The 19,471-nt window shown below is 36.6% G+C and overlaps 1 protein-coding gene across 7 annotated transcripts in view; it reads right to left on the minus strand.

Annotated features, from left to right (window-relative positions):
* Positions 1–6,060: 6,060 nt before the first annotated feature.
* Positions 6,061–19,471, minus strand: part of DDHD1 (DDHD domain containing 1) — a 122,980-nt gene continuing 109,569 nt past the window's right edge. For 4 of the 7 annotated variants that reach the window (XM_037983991.2, XM_037983988.2, XM_037983987.2 and 1 more), the window contains 4 exons: positions 17,687–17,939; positions 16,476–16,667; positions 13,883–13,966; positions 6,061–9,042 (listed from right to left, as the gene is read on the minus strand). In XM_037983991.2, coding sequence (XP_037839919.2) covers positions 8,861–9,042; positions 13,883–13,966; positions 16,476–16,667; positions 17,687–17,939 — 711 coding nt within the window. In that variant the 3' untranslated portion in view covers positions 6,061–8,860. The remainder of the gene's footprint in view (positions 9,043–13,882; positions 13,967–16,475; positions 16,668–17,686; positions 17,940–19,471) is intronic. The other 3 variants (XM_037983993.2, XM_037983992.2, XM_037983989.2) reach the window with 1 other exon arrangement.

Consider the following 19,471-nt stretch of genomic DNA (forward strand, 5'->3'; position numbering starts at 1 on the left):
TTTTCATATACGCTGAAAGGTGGGTGGGTGTGTGGGGGGGTCCAGTTTCATTCTTCTGCATATGGCTAGCCAGTTATCCCAACATCATTTATTGAATAGGGATAAAAATCCAACTTCCCTCATGATAAAAACCCTCAACAGACGAGGCATCAAAGGAACATACGTCAAAATAATACGAGCCATCTACAACTGACCCACAGACATCATACTGAATGAGCAAAAGCTGGAACTATTCCTTTTGAGAACTGGAATAAGAAGAGGATGCCCAGTCTCATCACTCTCATTCAACTTAGAGCAATCAGGCAAGAGAAATAAATAAAAGGCATCCAATTGGGAAAAGAAATCAAACTAGCTCTCTTCGCTGATACGATTTTACACCTAGAAACCCCCAAAGATTCTGCCAAAAGCTCCTAGCCTGATAAACAACTTTAGTCAAGTTTCAGAATACAAAATCAATGCACAAAAATTAGGAGCATTTCTATACACCAATAACATTCAAGCTGAGAGCAAATCAAGAACCCAATACCATTTACAATAGCCATTAAAAAAACCCAAAATACTTACGAATACACCTAACCAAGGAGGAGAAAGATCTCTACAAGGAGAACTACAAAACATGGCAGAAAGAAATCAGGGATGAAACCAAAAAATGGAAAAACATTCCATGTTCATGGACTGGAAGAATCAATATAGTTAAAAAATGGCCATATTGCCCAAAGCAATTTACAGAATCAATGCTGTCCTATCAAACTACCAACTTCATTTTCCACAGAGGTTAGAAAATTTTCACAGAACTAGAAAACAACTATTCTAAAATTCAGATGGAACCAAAGAGCGAGCCTGAATAGCCAAAGCAACCCAAAGCAGAAAGAACAAAGTCAGCAGCATCACACAGATGTGGCTTCAAACTAAGACCACAGTAACCAAAACAGCATGACACTGGTACGAAAACAAGACACATAGACCAATGGAACACAATAAAGAACACAGAAATAAAGCTGGACACCAACAGCCAATAGATCTTCAGCAAAACTGATACAAACAAGCAATGGGGAAAGGAACACATCATTAATGGGGGCTCACAAGCAGTAATTAATTTCAACCAGGGGATCACAAGACATTATCTTCAAAGACAACTCCATTAGGAATATGGAGGTAATTTTTTGTTATTAAATGATTATTAATTTGAACTCTTTTGGATCCAAGAGACAGAGATCCACCTCAGAATAGTGTAAGCAAATAAAAGTACAACTGATCTGGAGGTGATACTCGCTTCAGTTCTCCAGGAACATTGGCTCATTTCTTGTGTAGGCTTCCTTTTCATGGCAAATGCACATAATCCATGTCCCAGGAAAGGGTGGAGTTTTGCCATGGATGGCTCCATCCTCATATCACCCCATGTGCCACTGGATTGTGTTCAACAGCCATAGAAGGCTACCTGCACATCAGGGCCACCAAATAAAATCTTACGGAAGGCTTCTGCCCTATCTTGTTAGGGTCCTGTGCCTATTTCTTGTCTAATCACTGTGGCTTATGGGGTGGGAAATAACGTCTGACCTGAGTCATGTACTCATCTCCTGGCCATGGTGCACAGTGCTATGATTGAGCTGTTGGTGCTTACAGGGACTCACACAAAGCAGAAAATAATTTTAACTAGCAGGAAAGGGTTCAAGAAGACATATGGAATTGGGTAGGAGAGGATCCAAAAGGAGGGGAAATAGGATGCTGGACAGACAAAAACAGGTAGCCACTACAATAACTAAAATGCAAGCATTTAAAGGCAAATGGAATGTAGTTTATTTTAGCAAAAATATAATTTGATTGTTGAAGGTAGGCAGAGGAGAAGCAGGCAGGAAAGTCAGGTTGGGCAGGCTGTGGGGAGCCTTGAGTGACAGATGGCATCATCAAAGGGCTTTGGTTGTCTTCAGACCTATGTGTCCCTATCCCCTTTCTCAGAAACAATGCCTCTGAAATGTCTAAGCTGTCACACTGTCATGATCATGTACAAATGTCTTTCCTTTCACACGTTTACCTTTTCTTTCCCCTAATAGTCAGTACACTGTCCCATCTCAATTCTATATGTAGTCCCTATCACCTGGCCACTTATTTCTCATCTAAGGTCAGCACCACCTCAGGGACTTGCTTTTGTTCAGCACTGAAATTCCTGGACTCTTAAAAAACAAGCACCTAAAACATGACTTTTTAAGTCACTTTGGTAGCAAAGGTGGGGGAATGGGAAGGTGAGTGGAAATGTAGTAGGAGTAGGTCTCTATCTGCACAGGTTCTTGGAGTTAGCCTGAAGACCTCAGAGCTTTGGTCATTGACTGAAGTCTGGACTGAGAAATTGTGAATGCACCATAATCAGAATACGCCTATCTTTTCTTATATATAAGTGTACTTTATCCTCTGATGTTTTAGAGGGAGTTGTGGCCACCAGCCTTCCTTGTAGAACGGAATGTGGTAGCCATAGCTGATGAATAGGGAGATCTTTTAATCTTCATAAACTTTTTGGAAGAGTTACCACGAACTGTATGATGAGGATTATTTTCCCCAGAATGCTTAGAACAGACTAGTCTGAGGTTGCTCACTGTAGGGCACAACTACTACTTTCGGGTGAGCAAGATAACAGATCAATTCAGCTAGAGAAACACAGTATAATGCAGGATAAAACATTTACCTCTCATTTCTTCGAAATTATTAAATGTGCGTGCATCAGTTCTAGCTGAGAAAAATCAGAATTGGACAATGCTACAATAAAAGTTTAAAGTTTCTGTCATCCAAACTGATCACTGCAGAGAAAACAGAAATAATGCATGCTTCAGTAAAACCGAAGATCCTGAGAAAACTAACCTGCCTTGGCTATTGAAAATAAGAAGTAACAAAGAAAAGGAAAAAGAAAAAGCCTGCCTTCAGAGAGTTGTGATTGCAGTCACTGACAACTTTGAGTAGTGTTAGGGAGAGTGAACGTAAGAAGTCACAGGAGCTGAAAGAAAGGAAACAAGGGTCTCAGGAGAGTCATGGTGCCAGCTGCTTCTGAGAAATGTCCCTATGAGCAAAAATTCTCCATCTTCTTACTGGCAACGTTGGGATTATGGCAGCCTTAGAACCAGAAAATGGTTATAATTTTTTGTCATGAAGCTCAAAGGGAAACAAAAAGTTTGAGACATCAAGCAGGGACCAAGGTGGGTGTGGGTATAGTCAAGGGAAGGTATGAGTGACGCTCCTAGATGTTCAATGCCTTCCAGGAGAAAGCACTAAAGGTTGAGTGTTAACATACTTGTTTTTCATCTTACTCCAACAGAAGACCAGATGTAATCTTCCTAAAGAATATTCCCCAACATATCCTGACAACTCTTGGGTGGGGAGGAAGCAAGTTGTACCATGTTACATGTAAATGAAAAACCATAAGGTACCAGACAATACTAAGCACGCACCCGCCCCTATTCAAACACAAAGGCAGAGGAAAAGTTCACGCTAACAATCTACCAAGGGACTATTTTTGGGGAACACACACACACACACACACACCCCAAAAAACAAAACAAAACACAAAAGTAAGAACTCTTTTCGTAGTCTCCAAAAAGGATGGTACTTAAATTTTAAATTTCTGAGTTAACCTATGTTGAAACAGTTTTGGAAGTGACCTATTTGTCATGAATTGATAAAAGGCCAACACATAAACACTACGGAAAGGAATGTTAAACATTAGTTAACACTGTGTAACTTGTTTCCTTAAGTTTGTATTTGTCACCAGAATAGAAAACAAAATATTTCCTGGACATTTTAATTTTTTTCTTGATTTTCTTTTTGTTGTTTTGTATTTCTTTTTCTTTTTCCTGGGTATTTTGAATCTGAGGCATAAGAGGAAGTCTGTCCAGACCTGATAGTGTACTCTTATGAGAGTCTGGAAGGAAGACGGGACCAACTGGGAACTCAAGCCTATAGCCATGTGTTAACAGCTTGCTGAGTAAAGGATCGGATTACAGAGCTGTGTGTGTGGAGGGGAGGTTGGGGGACAAAAATGAAGACAGGCAGTTTCTGCCCTTTAGGAGGAGTTTCCTATCAATTAGGGGAAACAGTCTGATATAAGACATAGTTGGGAATCAGGGGACTAGGTTCTAATTCTGATTCTGTCATTGATTGGCCATGTGATTGTATAGGGTGGAATTGGTTCCTTACCAACTGAAGGAATCACATGAGGAGGTGAAACTGTAAAATTAAGGAATTAAATGTGATAGCATTTCTCTAGGTAAATGCCAAATTAAAAAATATGGTTAAATAAATTTGGAGGCCCTCATGCAGCACCAGATAGATTCACAGAGCATTTAGTGTAGCAAAGGCTCCCAAAGCCCTGCTGTAAGGGAAATTTTTGAATTTGTCGATTCCTAAACTTAGTTTTTGACATGACACCTGTTAATATTTGCAGAATATTATTTAGAAAAGAATGGTCTCTATGCCCCTTCCAGCTTTAAAATTCCATCAATATTTTTTACTTTACTACTTCCCTCAGTTGTCGCTGTATTTAGTCTTTCATGGAGTCTGCTGCCCTTCACTTTACTTTTCATGACCTTTACTGCTATTTAAATGCTGACATGATACTATAACAGGGTTGGATTAAATGATCTCTAAAAATCTGTACAAACCCGGAAATTTTACAGTTCTTTGAAAACTATCACAAGCATCCACTGAAGACTGAAAGTATATAACCCAGGCTGTCACCAACTCAGCACTAACATTTACTAAATGAGACCTTTGAGATTCTTACGTTTTAAGTTCAGCCAGAGTACCATCAGATTCCTGGCAGAGCCTTGAGGCACAGGAATGACAGAAGAATACAGATAAGGGATAGAAAACTTCAGAATAACTACAGAGGTCAACTACCCGAAACACAGTTTAGTAAAACTTAGTTTCTTTTTCTAGCATATGATTGCTACATTCTTTTTTGCTCTGCCTTGATCTTTAATATCTTACGTTGTTTTAGAAGAGCAATTTTAATACATACACTCAAATTAGTTTTCTCTATTGTCCACATGCCTTACTCATTAGCTGAGAAGAGAGAAATACCAATCTAATTGATCAAAAAGAAATTTATTTACTTGTCTTCTACTACAGACTTTACAGTAAAATTTCTTGGCTTGATCTGATTCCACTGGAAGGGGCTCATGTACTATCACTGGAATGAACAGAGGCACCAGCTGTGATACTGCACTGACAATTTCTTTTCCTTTTGTCTACTGGTTAGGTGATGCAAAGCTGGAATATGGTGTGTTAAATTTCTTGTAGACTAGGATGCTTTAGCTCCCAATGAGGAAACAGAGAGAAAAAAGAGACTAAGGATGAATGATTACACGTCTGAGGCCTTTAGTGTGAGTATTCAGCATGAAGCATGTTCAGTGTGTGTACTTCAAAACATAACAGATGCCATTTAACAGAAAGAAGTAAAACATAAGATTCCTAAGGCTTGCTTCACATACAAAAGAGCAGTTATGAGAACATCCAGTGTGTGTGTATGTGTGTGTGTAAACATATATACATATATTTTTTGGATACAGGGTTCAGCTCTGTCACCCAAGGTGGAGTGCAGTGGTGCAATCTTGGCTCACTGAAGCCTTTACCTCCTCTCAATCCTACCCACTTCAGCCTCCTCAGTAGCTGGGACCACAGACGTGTGCCAACACACCCAGCTAATTTTTGTATTTTTTGTAGAGACTGGGTTTCACCATGTTGTCCAGGTTGGTCTTCAACTATTGGGCTCAAGCAGTCTTCCCTGCTTGGCCTCCTAAAGTGCTGGGATTACAGGCATGAGCTGCCACACCTGGCCAAAATCCAGTGTATTTTAAAATTATGTCCTAAAATACAGTAACACTGGATTATAAACAAAATTACTGTTGAAAAAGTATGAACTAACATAAGGCTTAGCAAGACTAATTTTAAAGTAAAAACAAAGCTAGATTTAATCTAAGACATTCTTACTCTAACCGTCAATAATTCTTGGGAACCTAACTAAAGTTCAGTGATCTAATCAGTACTCGGGAGAATCATCATAGCATGTACACAAAATAGAGAATAAAATTTTAATGGTATCAAAAACAAAACTTTTTTTGGCCGATTTAGTACTTGCTGGAATAAAGTTGCAAAATGTTACTCAGTAACTGACTTAGCTTCTAATCAAGCCAGAATGACACACAGTCTGTATATTAAGTATATACAAATACATCCAATATTAACATGCACAGACATAGAAACAAGGATACTACAAAACCAAAATCACCATCCCTACTGATGAAATAATGAACTGAAAACAAAACATCCATCCAGTAGTCCAGAACATCTTATTTTTGAAAAGGTTTTGAATATTGCTCTTTCCAAGAATTCAAATAAACTCCAGATTGTTAAATTTGACTGTTTTCTCAATATGAAAAAAAGAAAGCAGACATATTCCCATGGCTATAGGAACATACCTTTTACTCAGTGATATCAAATTAAAAGGTTTGACATAATTTCACTCTTCTCAGGTAAAAAGGGCTCTTCATATTCTAGTGGTTAAGAATAAATCCCATAAAGTTATGCATTTGAGTGTCGTACCACCTACAGCAACATATGCTCAAGTACCTTTAATGATACAGTCATATAGCATGAGTTTAATTTTCCTGAGAACTAAATTAGATCTACAAAATAAACAGGCTATGAAAATGACCTGAGTTCACAGGAATCTCTAAGTTAGAGATTACTTTAGCTTTGCTAAGATTTCATCAAAAGCCTTTTATAGCAAGGGTTTCTTAGTGAGTCACATACTTGGTCATGGAGCCTTGGAATTTTTTTTAAACATTAAAAACAAGTGCTTTATGTTGTTGTGCAAATTCAACAAAAGGCCAAAGCAGCCAACAGTACTGAAGTGCTAAGTAAAACCTACAAGTAAGTCACAGATTCTACTATGTTATGAAGAAAGGAGGAGGTGAGAGACACAGCTGACCAACTTTGCTCCCAGTTTGACAATGATTATTGGGAAGCTAAGCAATTCCTTGCAAGATAAGAAAAGACAGCACCTTAAGTGGAACCTAGTGGAAACCACTCAGAAGTGAGGGTTGTGTGCAACAGGGATGGCTACTGATCCCCTCTAGGTAACTTCTCTTTTGTGTGAGAATCCAAGAACCTAGAAATCAAGCAGGGAAACACTGGGTTCATGGTCATTTATCCTAATTATGAATCGCAACTTCTGTTATTATTGTCTGCAAACTACTAAAGATCACATGTGAATTAAGTCATTGAACAGCATATAAAAGAGTATGGTCTGGCTTCAACCCAAGCTTTTCTTCGTTTTTTAGAGACAGGGTCTGGCTCTGTCACCCAGGCTGGAGTGCACTGGTGCGATCAGAGCTCACTGCAGCTTCGAACTTTTGGGCTCGGGTGATCCTCCTGCCTCAGCATCTTGAGTAGCTGGGACTACAGGTATACACCACTACAAGTGGCTAATTTTTGTCATTTTTTGCAGAGAAGGGGGTCTCACTATGTTGCCCAAGCTGGTCTTGAAATCCTGGGCTTAAGTGATCCTCCCACCTTGGCCTCCCAAAGTGTTAGGATTATAGGCGTGAGCCACGGTGACCAGCCCAATCCAAGCTTTTCTGATTTGTGATGTAATCTAATACAAGGCACTTTAAATGTTTTGGTGCCTTGGTGTATTAACATGTAACACGAGAACAATATTTATTTACTTACCTCAAGAAGCTAGTACATGGGTTATTGAATGTACTCCTCTTAAACTTTGAGCCCCTCAGATGAAAAGCACTGTGGAAACAATTACAGCTGAAGAAAACCCTTCCAATGCCTCAGAATCCTGACTTACTGTGCCTTGTGTCTCAATGGCACATTTAGAAACAATGTGCACTAGTTAGTGGCATCCCATTCCTTCATATATGTTGTTTGGCACACAAATGTTTGTACATTTAAAACAGCTGTCATACTACCTATTCAAAAGCATTTACTAGTTTTCTAATAAAGCTGATGAAATGTACCCATTATGGAGTACTCTGTGTCAAGTTTAGAGAAACTTTAGCTTTCCCTGAAGTACATGTAACATAATAAAAAGTTTATTTAAAAAAATTGAACTAGTGTTGTATGAAGCCATAAGTTTTTAATGAAAAAAGAAAATAATGTATGCCACAGTGTCTATATATTCATCTGAAGAGTACAAAGATGGAGTTCTGAGAAAAAAGGGTTTAACACTATAGAAAATAAATCTGGTTCTTAAATTATGTTCAAAGCAAACATTAAAAGTCATGTCTCATACATTGAAATAAAGCAATTAGAGTTAATAAATTATAAATACAGTAGTCCAAATATTGTTTTAAGCATTAGTTTTTCCTAAACAAGTTAAATTCCAAACATTTTAAATCTGTTATATTTTTTCAAAGGGATGTAAAAATGAAAGCCTTCATAGAAATCTAAAACAATGATACCACCTTGCGATCTCCATATAGAATATGCTGAACCTTGACCTTTTTTAATTTATAACATACTTTGGTTAATACATTATGTTCCATATGCCTTTATATTTGGGAGGAATCAGATTGTGATTTGTAGCCTTTCCATGCAGTTTACCCAAACCTTCTTCACATCCAGGTCTTGCTTGATTCTCTGGAGAAGGTTTTGTCAGACTCATAATTAGAATGATAGAAATTGTAAATAACTTCTTCAGAACTGAAAACTATTTTTTTTTTTAAATAAAGTGCTTTTAAATTCAAATATCTGTTGCCCTAAACAAAACTAAAATATACTTTAACCCTGAAATCTCCATATCTTGACACACACATTTTAACAGGAAAAAAAAATCAGTTTTAGGCCATTCATGTCCTTCGAGAGTTCAGATTGGATCTAAATTGGGTTTTGCATCATTATCGTGCTCATGTTTGTACATGAAGGTTAAAAGAAAAAGGGCAACATCCAAAGATGACCAATAGGCAGTATGCGACGTGACAGCTGACCAATAACGGCTCTCCACAAGGCCTTCTCTGAGTTCAAAATCAATCCTGTGATCCAACTCCACTAAAAAGAAAAGAAGTTAAACAAATGAATACAGATTACAATAAAATATGTTCCATATAGACGTACTAGAGTTGAGAGTAAAAATTTAGCTAAATAGAAGTGATTCTGTCACTTTTTTAAAAAGTGACTTTCCATTATCATCTTATAAGAAAAACACTTAAAAGAGTCTCAGTAGTATAGGATTCTATTTGTGAAGTTCTTTCCTTTGTATGCTAAAGTTAATATGAAATAATAAAGGAAGACAAAAAAAATCACTTGGTATATCATAGAATATTTTCAGAGTTAAAAAAATTGCTTTCAAAACTTGGCATTACCATTTAATCCTTGTGCCTAATCTGTAAAATAAGGAAAACACCCCTCTTGAAGATTTATGGGCCAGGCTTGCATGCAATAATGCCCGTGGGAGTGCAAGACATCATTCAATCGCCTCGTTAGGGAGGCCCTAGATATCCACTGGTTGTGTGGGGGATATGTTAGAGGATAACCATCTGTGTACAGTCCTAGAATGCTTTCTTCTCTACTAGGCTGAATGCCTCACAGGCAACCCCCATAAACCCTAGTCTCCATCCAATCAGCAGGGTCTAACATGTGCCTGGGACATACAAATGCTCATTAAGTGTTTGTTCAACAAAAGAAGAACATGCAGGGTGGCTGGGAAAGTTAAACAGGGAGGAGCAGTGGTGATTCTTGGGAGGAAGGACTTTGCTTGTAACAGTGCTGTCCACAAACAATTCAGTGAATTCAATCAACTATTTTCTAAAACCCACAGAAAGTCTTTGCAATACCTGTTAGAGAAAAATCACCTTAATAAATCAAGGCTCTAAGATAATTTCAGTGAACTCATTTAATAAATCCTTAGAGATAAACACTTAAGAAAAATGACATCTTGATCTTTAGGAACTCCTTTAAAACTGTTAATAAGCCACACAGTGTTCTGAAGGGTCTATGTTACAAACAAAACAAAAATACTCAAATCGTTACCAACCAGACACTGTAAAGTCTGCCCCTGAACAAGCACCACAAGGATTTTAAGAGTAAAACTGGCACAAATTAAGAAGGAGATTGGAGAAAAAGTTGGGTTTTGATTTATAATGGGAATTTGGCAATCACATATAGGAAATCATAATACTCTAGGGAAATACTTCATATAAATGCTTAGTTAATGCTTATTTTAAATAGATATTTTGTGAAAATACCATTTGGTAATTTAAAAATGCTTATACAGTTGTTATTTTTCTGTTTAATTATGCTCTTCTTACAAGGTATGTTCATAAATCTAGCTACACATTTTCAGAGAAGGTTTACACTTAAGTGGTATAAATACCAATTAGGTTATAAAATACTTGTAAAATACATTGACCTGGGATTTTTACTAAGTTTTTTGGGCTGCTTTTTTTTTTGTTTTGAGACAGAGTCTCGCACTGTCACCCAGGCTGGAATGCAGTGGCACAATCTTTGCTCACTGAAACCTCCTCTCCCGGGTTCAAGTGATTCTACGGCCTCAGCCTCCCAAGTAGCTAGGATTACAGGTGCCCGCCACCACACCCGGCTAATTTTTTTGTATTTTTAGTACAGACGGGGTTTCACTATGTTGACCAGGATGGTCTTGAACTCCTGACCTTGTGATCCACCTGCCTCAGCCTCCCAAAGTGCTGGGATTACAGGCGTGAGCTACCGTGCCTGGCCTGGACTGCATTTTAAAATTTAAATTACAATAAGCTAATCAATAACAAGTCAGAAATAGCTGAAATCCATGTGGACTAGTGAGTTAGTAAATGTCCTAATCTTTTGTATTCCATGGGACATTTGTATTAGATTTGTAGGTACATTCTGACAGACAGGAAGATAAAAATAGAACAAGAAACTGGAATGCTCAAGCACAATGAAGATGAGTCAAGACGAATTACAAAGGAAAAAGAAGATGAAAAACAGATGGGAAATGTGTTACTATTAGTGAAGACCACAAAGTTATAATTTTTAAGAATTCACTTTCAAATGCCACTCCATAATGTGTTCCTAGTCCAACACTTTTTAGTTATAATTCTGTTTTTTAAGTCAAAGAAAGGAAGATATTTCCTGTTTATAACACATGTTATTTGACTCCACTTTGATTTTATGTTCCTGAAATTCTTCTTAATGTGCTATTACTGTCTTACAACACTGCCTTTGAGTAGACACTCAAATGTTAAATTTCATTCTTGTCCTATATTATGTGCCCGTATCATTTTATCACTTAAAGGGACTTTACTCGGTGTCACTAACCAGATTGGCTCCCTCTATCCTTGTATACTTATCTATAGGTTGTCTCCATCAAAATGGGTATTAGGAAGCTAGCTTGTACTTGATGAACCTGTTTCAGTTTCTTGTCCTCCCTGAAGAAGTTTATTCCAGGCAGTCTGGCTGTCAGTGCAGGGGACCTCACATGTATGTTGGTTATGCAGGTGGATGGATGAAACTAGGTGGGCCTATGTTCCGTCTTTTCTCTCTCTTAGGTAGACCACGGAGTTCCCAAGGGAGTGAGGGTCTACCTGGCAGCACCATTCTATATGTGTTGTGAGATCAGCTCTTGGCCAAAGTAGGCTCAAATCTACATGGAGTAGCCTAGGACCTACTTTCTCATTATTACCATCTCAAGAATGGGTGTTGTCATACAGGTTGGTAGTTTTCCCCTGCTTTCTCTAGCTGAGCTAGGTCAAAAGAAAAAAAAAAAAAAAAAAAAAAAGGAGAACATAAAATCATCGCTCCTTTTTCTCTCTGGAATGCCCAAGTGACAGAATTTCTCTATCCATAAAAAAAAGAATCAGGTTTCTAAACAGTTGAAGAGAACTAAAAATGAGAAAAGAAACTGTGTTTTTAAACAATCATCAACTCTTTGCTTAAACTGTTTTAAAACAAGGATTATTTTCTTTCTGGGGTGTCACATACATGGGCTTCTTTCTTTCCCTGTTCTCCAAAGTAGAGTATCTGCCACATTCCATGTGGAAGTGCTTGACAATCAAGGAATCTCCATAGTGTGAAGGTCAAGTGTCATCAGTAGTGTGCTTTCATTAGAGAATTATTGTGCACAAGGCTTGTCAACAGACATATAATAAGTAATTATAACATATGGTAGAATGTGATGAACCACAAAGCAGAGATACAGTGAAGGACTCTCTCAGTTCTACGGAATGAAAGATGGCTTTCACCTGGAGAAATCATAAAAGGCTCTCTGGAAGGAGGAGGATTTGGACATGTAGAGATGAAAAGACATTGCAGGGAGAACAAACAGCATGAGTAAAACCGCAGAGGTGGGAAGCATGGGGCACGAAGGGAAATATGTTAGTTTTCTTGAGAAAAACCAGGAATGATTAAAACGGAGTAGTTCTGACTTTGACTAGAAAATTTTGTCAAACCAAATTGTGAAGGGTCCAACAAATCTAGCTATTCATTTCTCCGTATGAATGATTGAGCCCTTTCTCCAGGTGAAAGCAATCTTTCATTCCTTAGAACTGAGAGTCCTTTACTATACCTCTGTTTTGTGGTTCATCACATTCTACCATATATTATAATTACTTATGCAGTTATCTACCTTCCCTACTAGAGTTTATGCTCTCTAGAAAATAGATAATTTTCACACTAGCATCTTTATAGGCAGAATTGAAATTTGTTTCATCTTATCTTTTCCAGTGATTACCATGGTCTCTTGGCTCAAGGTAAACAGTGAAGTAAACAATTGTTGAGTGAATGGAAACAGGAAGCACAAAAAGAAGCCATATAGATATTACCACCAGAATCATTTCGTGTAGTTATGATTACAGGTTTAACTGCTTAGGTAGCTAGGTAGGATGGTTTTGAGATACTGGATATATGGGCTACTTGGTTGCAGGACAAATATACGAGTGAATTAATTTTCCTTTCTCCAACCAAAAATGCAAACAACATAAATAAAATTATTTCTTTATGAAAGAGGCTGGCTTGGGCAGAGACCAGAGAGAGCACTTACGTAAGATAATTTCTTAAGGGGAATTCACTGAGTTAGATCAACACAAACTGAAGTAGTAAAAGAGTTTTTTTTTTAAATTGAAAAAAATTTATGAAAATTGGTGATCAAATAAAGAAACTGTAAAATGAGATGTGGTTAAAACATTAAAAAAAAAAACAAAACCAAAACAAACTGCAAAATGCTGTAACGTGATTTGTCGAAGACAAAATCCAGTATTTTTTTTTTTAAAAAGAGAAGCTGTGGAAAAAGGAATCAGAAGTTCGTCATAAAAATAATTTTAAACCACTAAAGTTAATCCATAGTGATACATTTAGAATATACTGAAAATTAAGAGATTAAAAATATCTCTTACATCTAAGAATACTGTTTTTTAAAGTGAATGTACTCCCCTAAACTACATTAAATATTTGTGTTGAAAGCAATCAGCTATGACATACCTACAACGCTAAGTGGTAAATTTACTGATACCTGAAATAACCAAGAATGATTACATTCTTTGTACTATTAGAAACCCTTTTATATCTAAATGTATTAAATGAAAAGAAATAGCAAACCTCTTTGGAGCCTTTAGGACAATAAAGAAGAAAGAAAATGACCTTATGCTTTTCTTCAGGTTCCTTCTTTGTAGAAGTATACATGAGTATACTTTAGCACATTAAGTGGCTAGTCAATTTTCAGGTTTCAGAACCACTACCATTTAAGATTAGAAAATATGGGAAGAAAATACACACAAAATAGTCTATAATGGTAACACTGAAGCTGATCTCATAGAACTGATCCAATTTTTCAATAAGCAGAAGAACTCTAAGTAGATCATTTTTATAGTATTCTGAATGCTATTCCTGACATATACCATACCGAGGGCATTATCTTTATTCTGCATTACATTTTCCGGAAAAAGAAGTTGTGGGAGATTAAAGAACGATTCTTGAAGTCTGAAATCTGTGAAAAAAAAACACAAGATGCTGTAAAGGGTTGGCTGATGATTAAAAATGGCCTTCAATGATGTAGTGGCCAAAAGTTAGAACACCACTCCCAAATAAGTTGACTAAACCTAGCACACATAAAGTAGTACACATCTAAATTTTTGTAAGGAGCTCTTTCATGGAAAATGTATGCATAAGTAACTTGAAATATAATCTCATAATCTTTTAACACCCAGATATTCCCCAAATTCATAGCTAATTTAGTTCCTAACCTAGATGCAAAACAATGCTAAAAGAAACAGATCTTTGCATTATATGTTAGAAAAGAAGTCTAGACTTTTCAAAAGAAATGAAGAATAGCTATGTAAGATGCTTCAACTGGATGAAAATAAAATAGGTTTCAATTGACAACACTCATTCTTCACAAAAAGAAACAGATCATGAATTCTAAGCCTGTGCCCCATTTTACCCTCAAATAGCAAGTGAATCAAAGTCGGTAGCTTCAGAATAAAGGTTATCTAGAAGAAATGAGGCAACCAATGTAAGTAGAAGAAAGGAGGGAAGCCAGAATCACCTAATTACAATGACCAAATTTCAGAAAGAAGATTTAATGAAGAAAAGTTTTATGATTTGCACGATATAGCCAAGACACAGCACTTACGACGAGAAATTATGATGATTACACAGGTTGTGTTACTGAAGCAAGCCAAATAATTAGTAAAGCAAATCTTGGGAATAGGATTTAAAAGGCAGAATCTTATTATAATTAACAGTCTAATTTTAATAGTTATATCTATATCTAGAGGTGAGTATGTATAATATGTATAACACGTTAAGTATGGGTAATATAGGAATATGTGTAAGACTCAATGATTACTTCACATTGAGTCTTGTTGACAACAAATTTACCATCTGGACTATCAAAGAATTTATGTGTAAGAATGACATAGTATGTATTTTGTTAAGCTCTCAAAATAAAAAGATGCAATACAGCTATGCACTTCTACTAACTGCTGTTCTGGAAGAAAAAACTGGGTGTTTCTCTATTATTTTGAAATTACTACGTTAAACAGAAAAAAAAAAAAACTAAAGGTTTTATTCCCTCAGATCCTATAGATTCTATACATAAGCTTCCATTACCTTTTTCTAGGGGGTTAAATCCCTGTTCTTCTTGCTCCCTCCCTCACTCTAATGTTTACCAGCACTACTGTTGTGTATTAATGACATTACAAAAAACCATGACTTTTTATCTGCTACCTTACAAAATTCTTTGAAATTAATTTTTCTCAGGAGTTAGAGTTTTCTTGACATCTGCATGTCACAACAGAATTTTGTATTTTCACAGTCACATATTTGATATTAAGTAGAAACAAGTCAGAAATAGTATGAGAACTCTTATAGGAAAACTAAAATATATTTAATGCAAATATCAAAGTCTAAAAAAGAATTTTCCAGACTTGCAACTATAAAATTTTAGATACCGAGTCTGGCACAGATAGAATTAAATTAAAAATGCTGTTCCCCAAGTAGGAATGTTCAACCCTATTAATAATTCATCCTGGAGTGGAGTTGACTATGGAAGAATTATTCAGCCTCTAAGAGTGTCACACTTGAACTTTCTAAGGATGGATGGCAATGAATGCCATCATTTTACAATTTAGAGTAGCAGACACAGTAAGAACACAACACGATAAGTAACAAATATAATCTGTTAAAAAATTTCTAGAGAAAGAAAAGTTTTCTCCCTGCTATAGTTACAGAAAAGGAGTAGCTAGTTTCAGAATTTATATTTCCTTATAGGTGTCGATGAAAAATAGGACTTGATTTTTAGTTTTATTTTACTAGACACCTAAAAATAATGTTCAAGTTCAGACTCTTGGAAGTAAATATATACTAAGTGTATTAGTGTTTCACAACTACTCAACATTTCAAACTTTGTAAGTCCACGGGAGAAAGCTTAAATAAAGATCCATTATAATGCTAAGTCCAACATAACATATCCATTTATTTACTCGTTTTTTCAATATCTGCTTTACACTAGGTAACTGGGATAGAATTGGAAGCCATTCAGCAGATCCAATAAAATTTCTAAGTTTTGAATAGAAGCAGGATGACTTTGGTATAGCAGTTTTTAAAGTCTCAAGACCAGATACTGCACAGATCTAAAGCAATAATTACATGATTTTTGAGACTGAGAAGATCATATTAGTAAAAATCTACTTTATAAACTTCAGGGGGTACTTACCCTAAAGAGATTTGTTTGATGTTTGATGTTTAAGACCCTGTACCACAAGGCCCTAATTATTAATATTCTATTAATTCACTGATGCAGAAAGTAAAACTGCATTTTCCTGCAAATTACTGTTAAAAATATAAGCAGAAGGAAAGCATTTTTTTCTTTCAAAGTTAAGGCACGCTTTAGATCTTAGAGTTGACTAGCTAGTATTAATATCTTATACCTCCCTGCCCTCCCCAAGTTTTAAAAAGATACAGTATAAACTTAAGGAAATAATGTATGAACTAACATGCAGAATCAAGGAAGCCAGAACTGCTATGTGGAAGGGTCTGTGTTGCCACGGTGGTAGCAGAAGGTGAGGCGACTGGTTTCTTCTCATCTTCCATTGAGTCTTTTGATGTTTCAGATGACGGTGTTGTAGATGAACGTCCAAATCTTGAGAACAACATTCCTCCAAGTCCCTTTCCAATGCTAGCAGCCCCTGTATTTCACACAGCAGGGTAGTCATTCTGTTGAATTACACCACACGCTAAGCTAAAGAGCACCACCCATAATTACAGCCAACTGGCAGAGGGACCAAACCCTAGTCATGTCTTTCCAGGGTGGGAACATAAGAAAATTATAATTTATATTGCAGGTTTCTAAATAAAAATGGTGAATAGATAGTTGTATAAGCTCTAGGAATATAACATAGGAATATATAAACAAAGGAATCAAGATTCTATTTTATTCAAGTGATCATGGTTTATTAAAATATTTGGCAAGATTAAAATCTTTAATAAAAGAACCATGCCATTGATATGAGTATAGATTTACTATTGATATACTTACTACTGAATTTAAATGGATATGTAAGAAAAAGCCATCAACAAACAATGTATTAATATGAGAAAGTGAAACAGCAAGAGTCCAGCAGATAAAGCCTATTTATAATGCCACCTTGTGGGACTTTATATTAAGGCAACTTGTAACCAAAGGCAAGGGATAGATTCAAATAGCACATAATCCAGTTCCAGTGATACAGCCAAACACTGTGCTAGTACTGGAGATCATTCAAAGAAAAATTAAACATCCTTGTTGCCCTCAGGAATCACATAGTTTGAGAGACTTTTATAACAGATCAGAGAACTGGTTGGTAGGGAGCACCCTCTGACACAAGTGCTTTCTTATTTCACAGATGAGCAAGTAGAGCATTAAAAACTATATTATTTGTTCAAGATCTCGCAGCAAGTGGTAGGATCAAGATTAAAACGAGGAACTTAGAACAGCTTTTACTGGTCCATCCAGCTATCTCATATTCTAAAACTATAAGATCTGATCTAATCAGAGAACTTTAGAGCTTTTTGGGCCTCAAATATGAACATTGGGAGGGTAGTTAATTCTAGACACAGGGATTAACTATTGGGAGTTTCCTAATACATAGAATGCTTCTAGTTCCCCAAACTTTATGTCTATAGAAGTGCTTATATGCATAGATAAGGAATACTTAAGATAAATTACCTAGTATGCTTGCTTTGCCTATATTTGTTATAGATTCTCCATAGTGTCGGCGGGACAAGACTGGTGAGGTCACGGGGCTTGGTATGGTTGAAATGCCTTCATTCTCTGAAACTGAGGTAGGTTCTTTAGCTGGGTTGAGAAAGCTTGGCTTCATATGTTCATAAGGTAGAGGATTTGAAGTATTGTACCAGTGGATCTGGACAGGTGAAATGTTGCTGTAGTGTTTCAGTATTAATGGTTCTAATCTATAAGCCTTGATTAAAAAAAAAATTCAAAGAAATACAGTGTTAAAGCACAATGCTTGGATTTTAATAAACTGTTCTTACTCTATTGCATGCTATGTAAGCCTCAGAGACGGAATTTAATTAAAAAACAATAGTTATTTCAAACATGTATTTCTATTTGTTCACTGTTAATATACAGTTGGTCTAATGATGAGATTATGAAAAACAGTTTAGGCTAATAATGTCTATCAATTTTTCAGAGAAATATTTTTATTATGTTCTGATATCATGTAACAATTAGATTTATTTAGTCTCATGAGCAAAGTTGAAGTAGTAGATGGTAATCCTGGGAAACAGCAAATAAAGCCAATTTTTAATATTTTAGGAGCTCTATTTAAGCTCTACCTTAACTCTATTTTAAAATAGATTGATATAGTAACAGCATAAATCAGATGCCAACATAAGAGCATCTGTCTGATGTGAAGTAGCGATGAGACAGCAGAAAAGGCAATGGATATGGCATCAGCATCCCCCAATTCATATTCTGGCTCCTACCACTTACTTTTTAATTTACATTTTTCAAAAATTTTATTTTTTAAGATGGAGATAGGGTCTCACTATGGTGCCCAGACTGGTCTCGAACTCCTGGGCTCAGGCAATCCTCCCACCTCAACCTCCCAAAGTGTTGGGATAACAGGCACGAGCCACTGTGCCCGGCCTCTGTCACTTATTAATCGCATGATGCTTGTCAAGTCACTAGGTCTCGGAGCCCTTAGTTTCCTGAGATGTAGAAAGGAGGTAACACCACCTCTCTTTTTTTTTTTTTGTGATGGAGTCTCACTCTGTCGCCCAGGCTGGGGTGCAGTGGTGCGATCTCAGCTCACTGCAACCTCCGTTCCTGGGTTCACGCCATTCTCCCGCCTCAGCCTCCTGAATAGCTGGGACTACAGGCGCCCACCACCATGCCCCGCTAATTTTTTTTTGTATTTTTAGTAGAGACGGGGTTTCACCATGTCAGCCAGGATGGTCTCGATCTCCTGACCTCGTAATCTGCCCACCTCGGCCTCTCAAAGTGCTGGGGTTACAGGCGTGAGCCACGGCGCCTGGCCAACACTTCCTTTCTTACAGAGATGTGAGAAAGAACAGATAACATTTGTAAAAACTGCCTTGCACCTTTCTGACATAAACTATTTAACAAAGTATTAATTTTTTAAAAAATCACAGAGAAAGTATAAAATGAATAATAAAAATGTATGAGTTTGGAACCCTTCTTTAAAGTTACAACAAAGTTTAAGATATACAAAGGACAGGGCTCAGAGCAGACCTATGGACTGCAATTCACTTTCAAGTTACGAGACAATGAATAAAATGAGTATATGTTAATGAAATGCTTATTGTCTAGCTGGGTGTATATATATATTTTACTTAATCCTAACACTCCTAGAAGGCAAAATATTATTATCTACATCATACTGATAAGATACAGTCTCAGAAATAACTTGGCCAGGATTGTGCAGTTTGTATTTGAATCTTATATTAAACTTCCAGTTCAGTGAAGTTA

The sequence above is a fragment of the Chlorocebus sabaeus genome, chromosome 24, assembly GCF_047675955.1.
Source record: "Chlorocebus sabaeus isolate Y175 chromosome 24, mChlSab1.0.hap1, whole genome shotgun sequence".
NCBI lineage: Eukaryota > Metazoa > Chordata > Mammalia > Primates > Cercopithecidae > Chlorocebus > Chlorocebus sabaeus.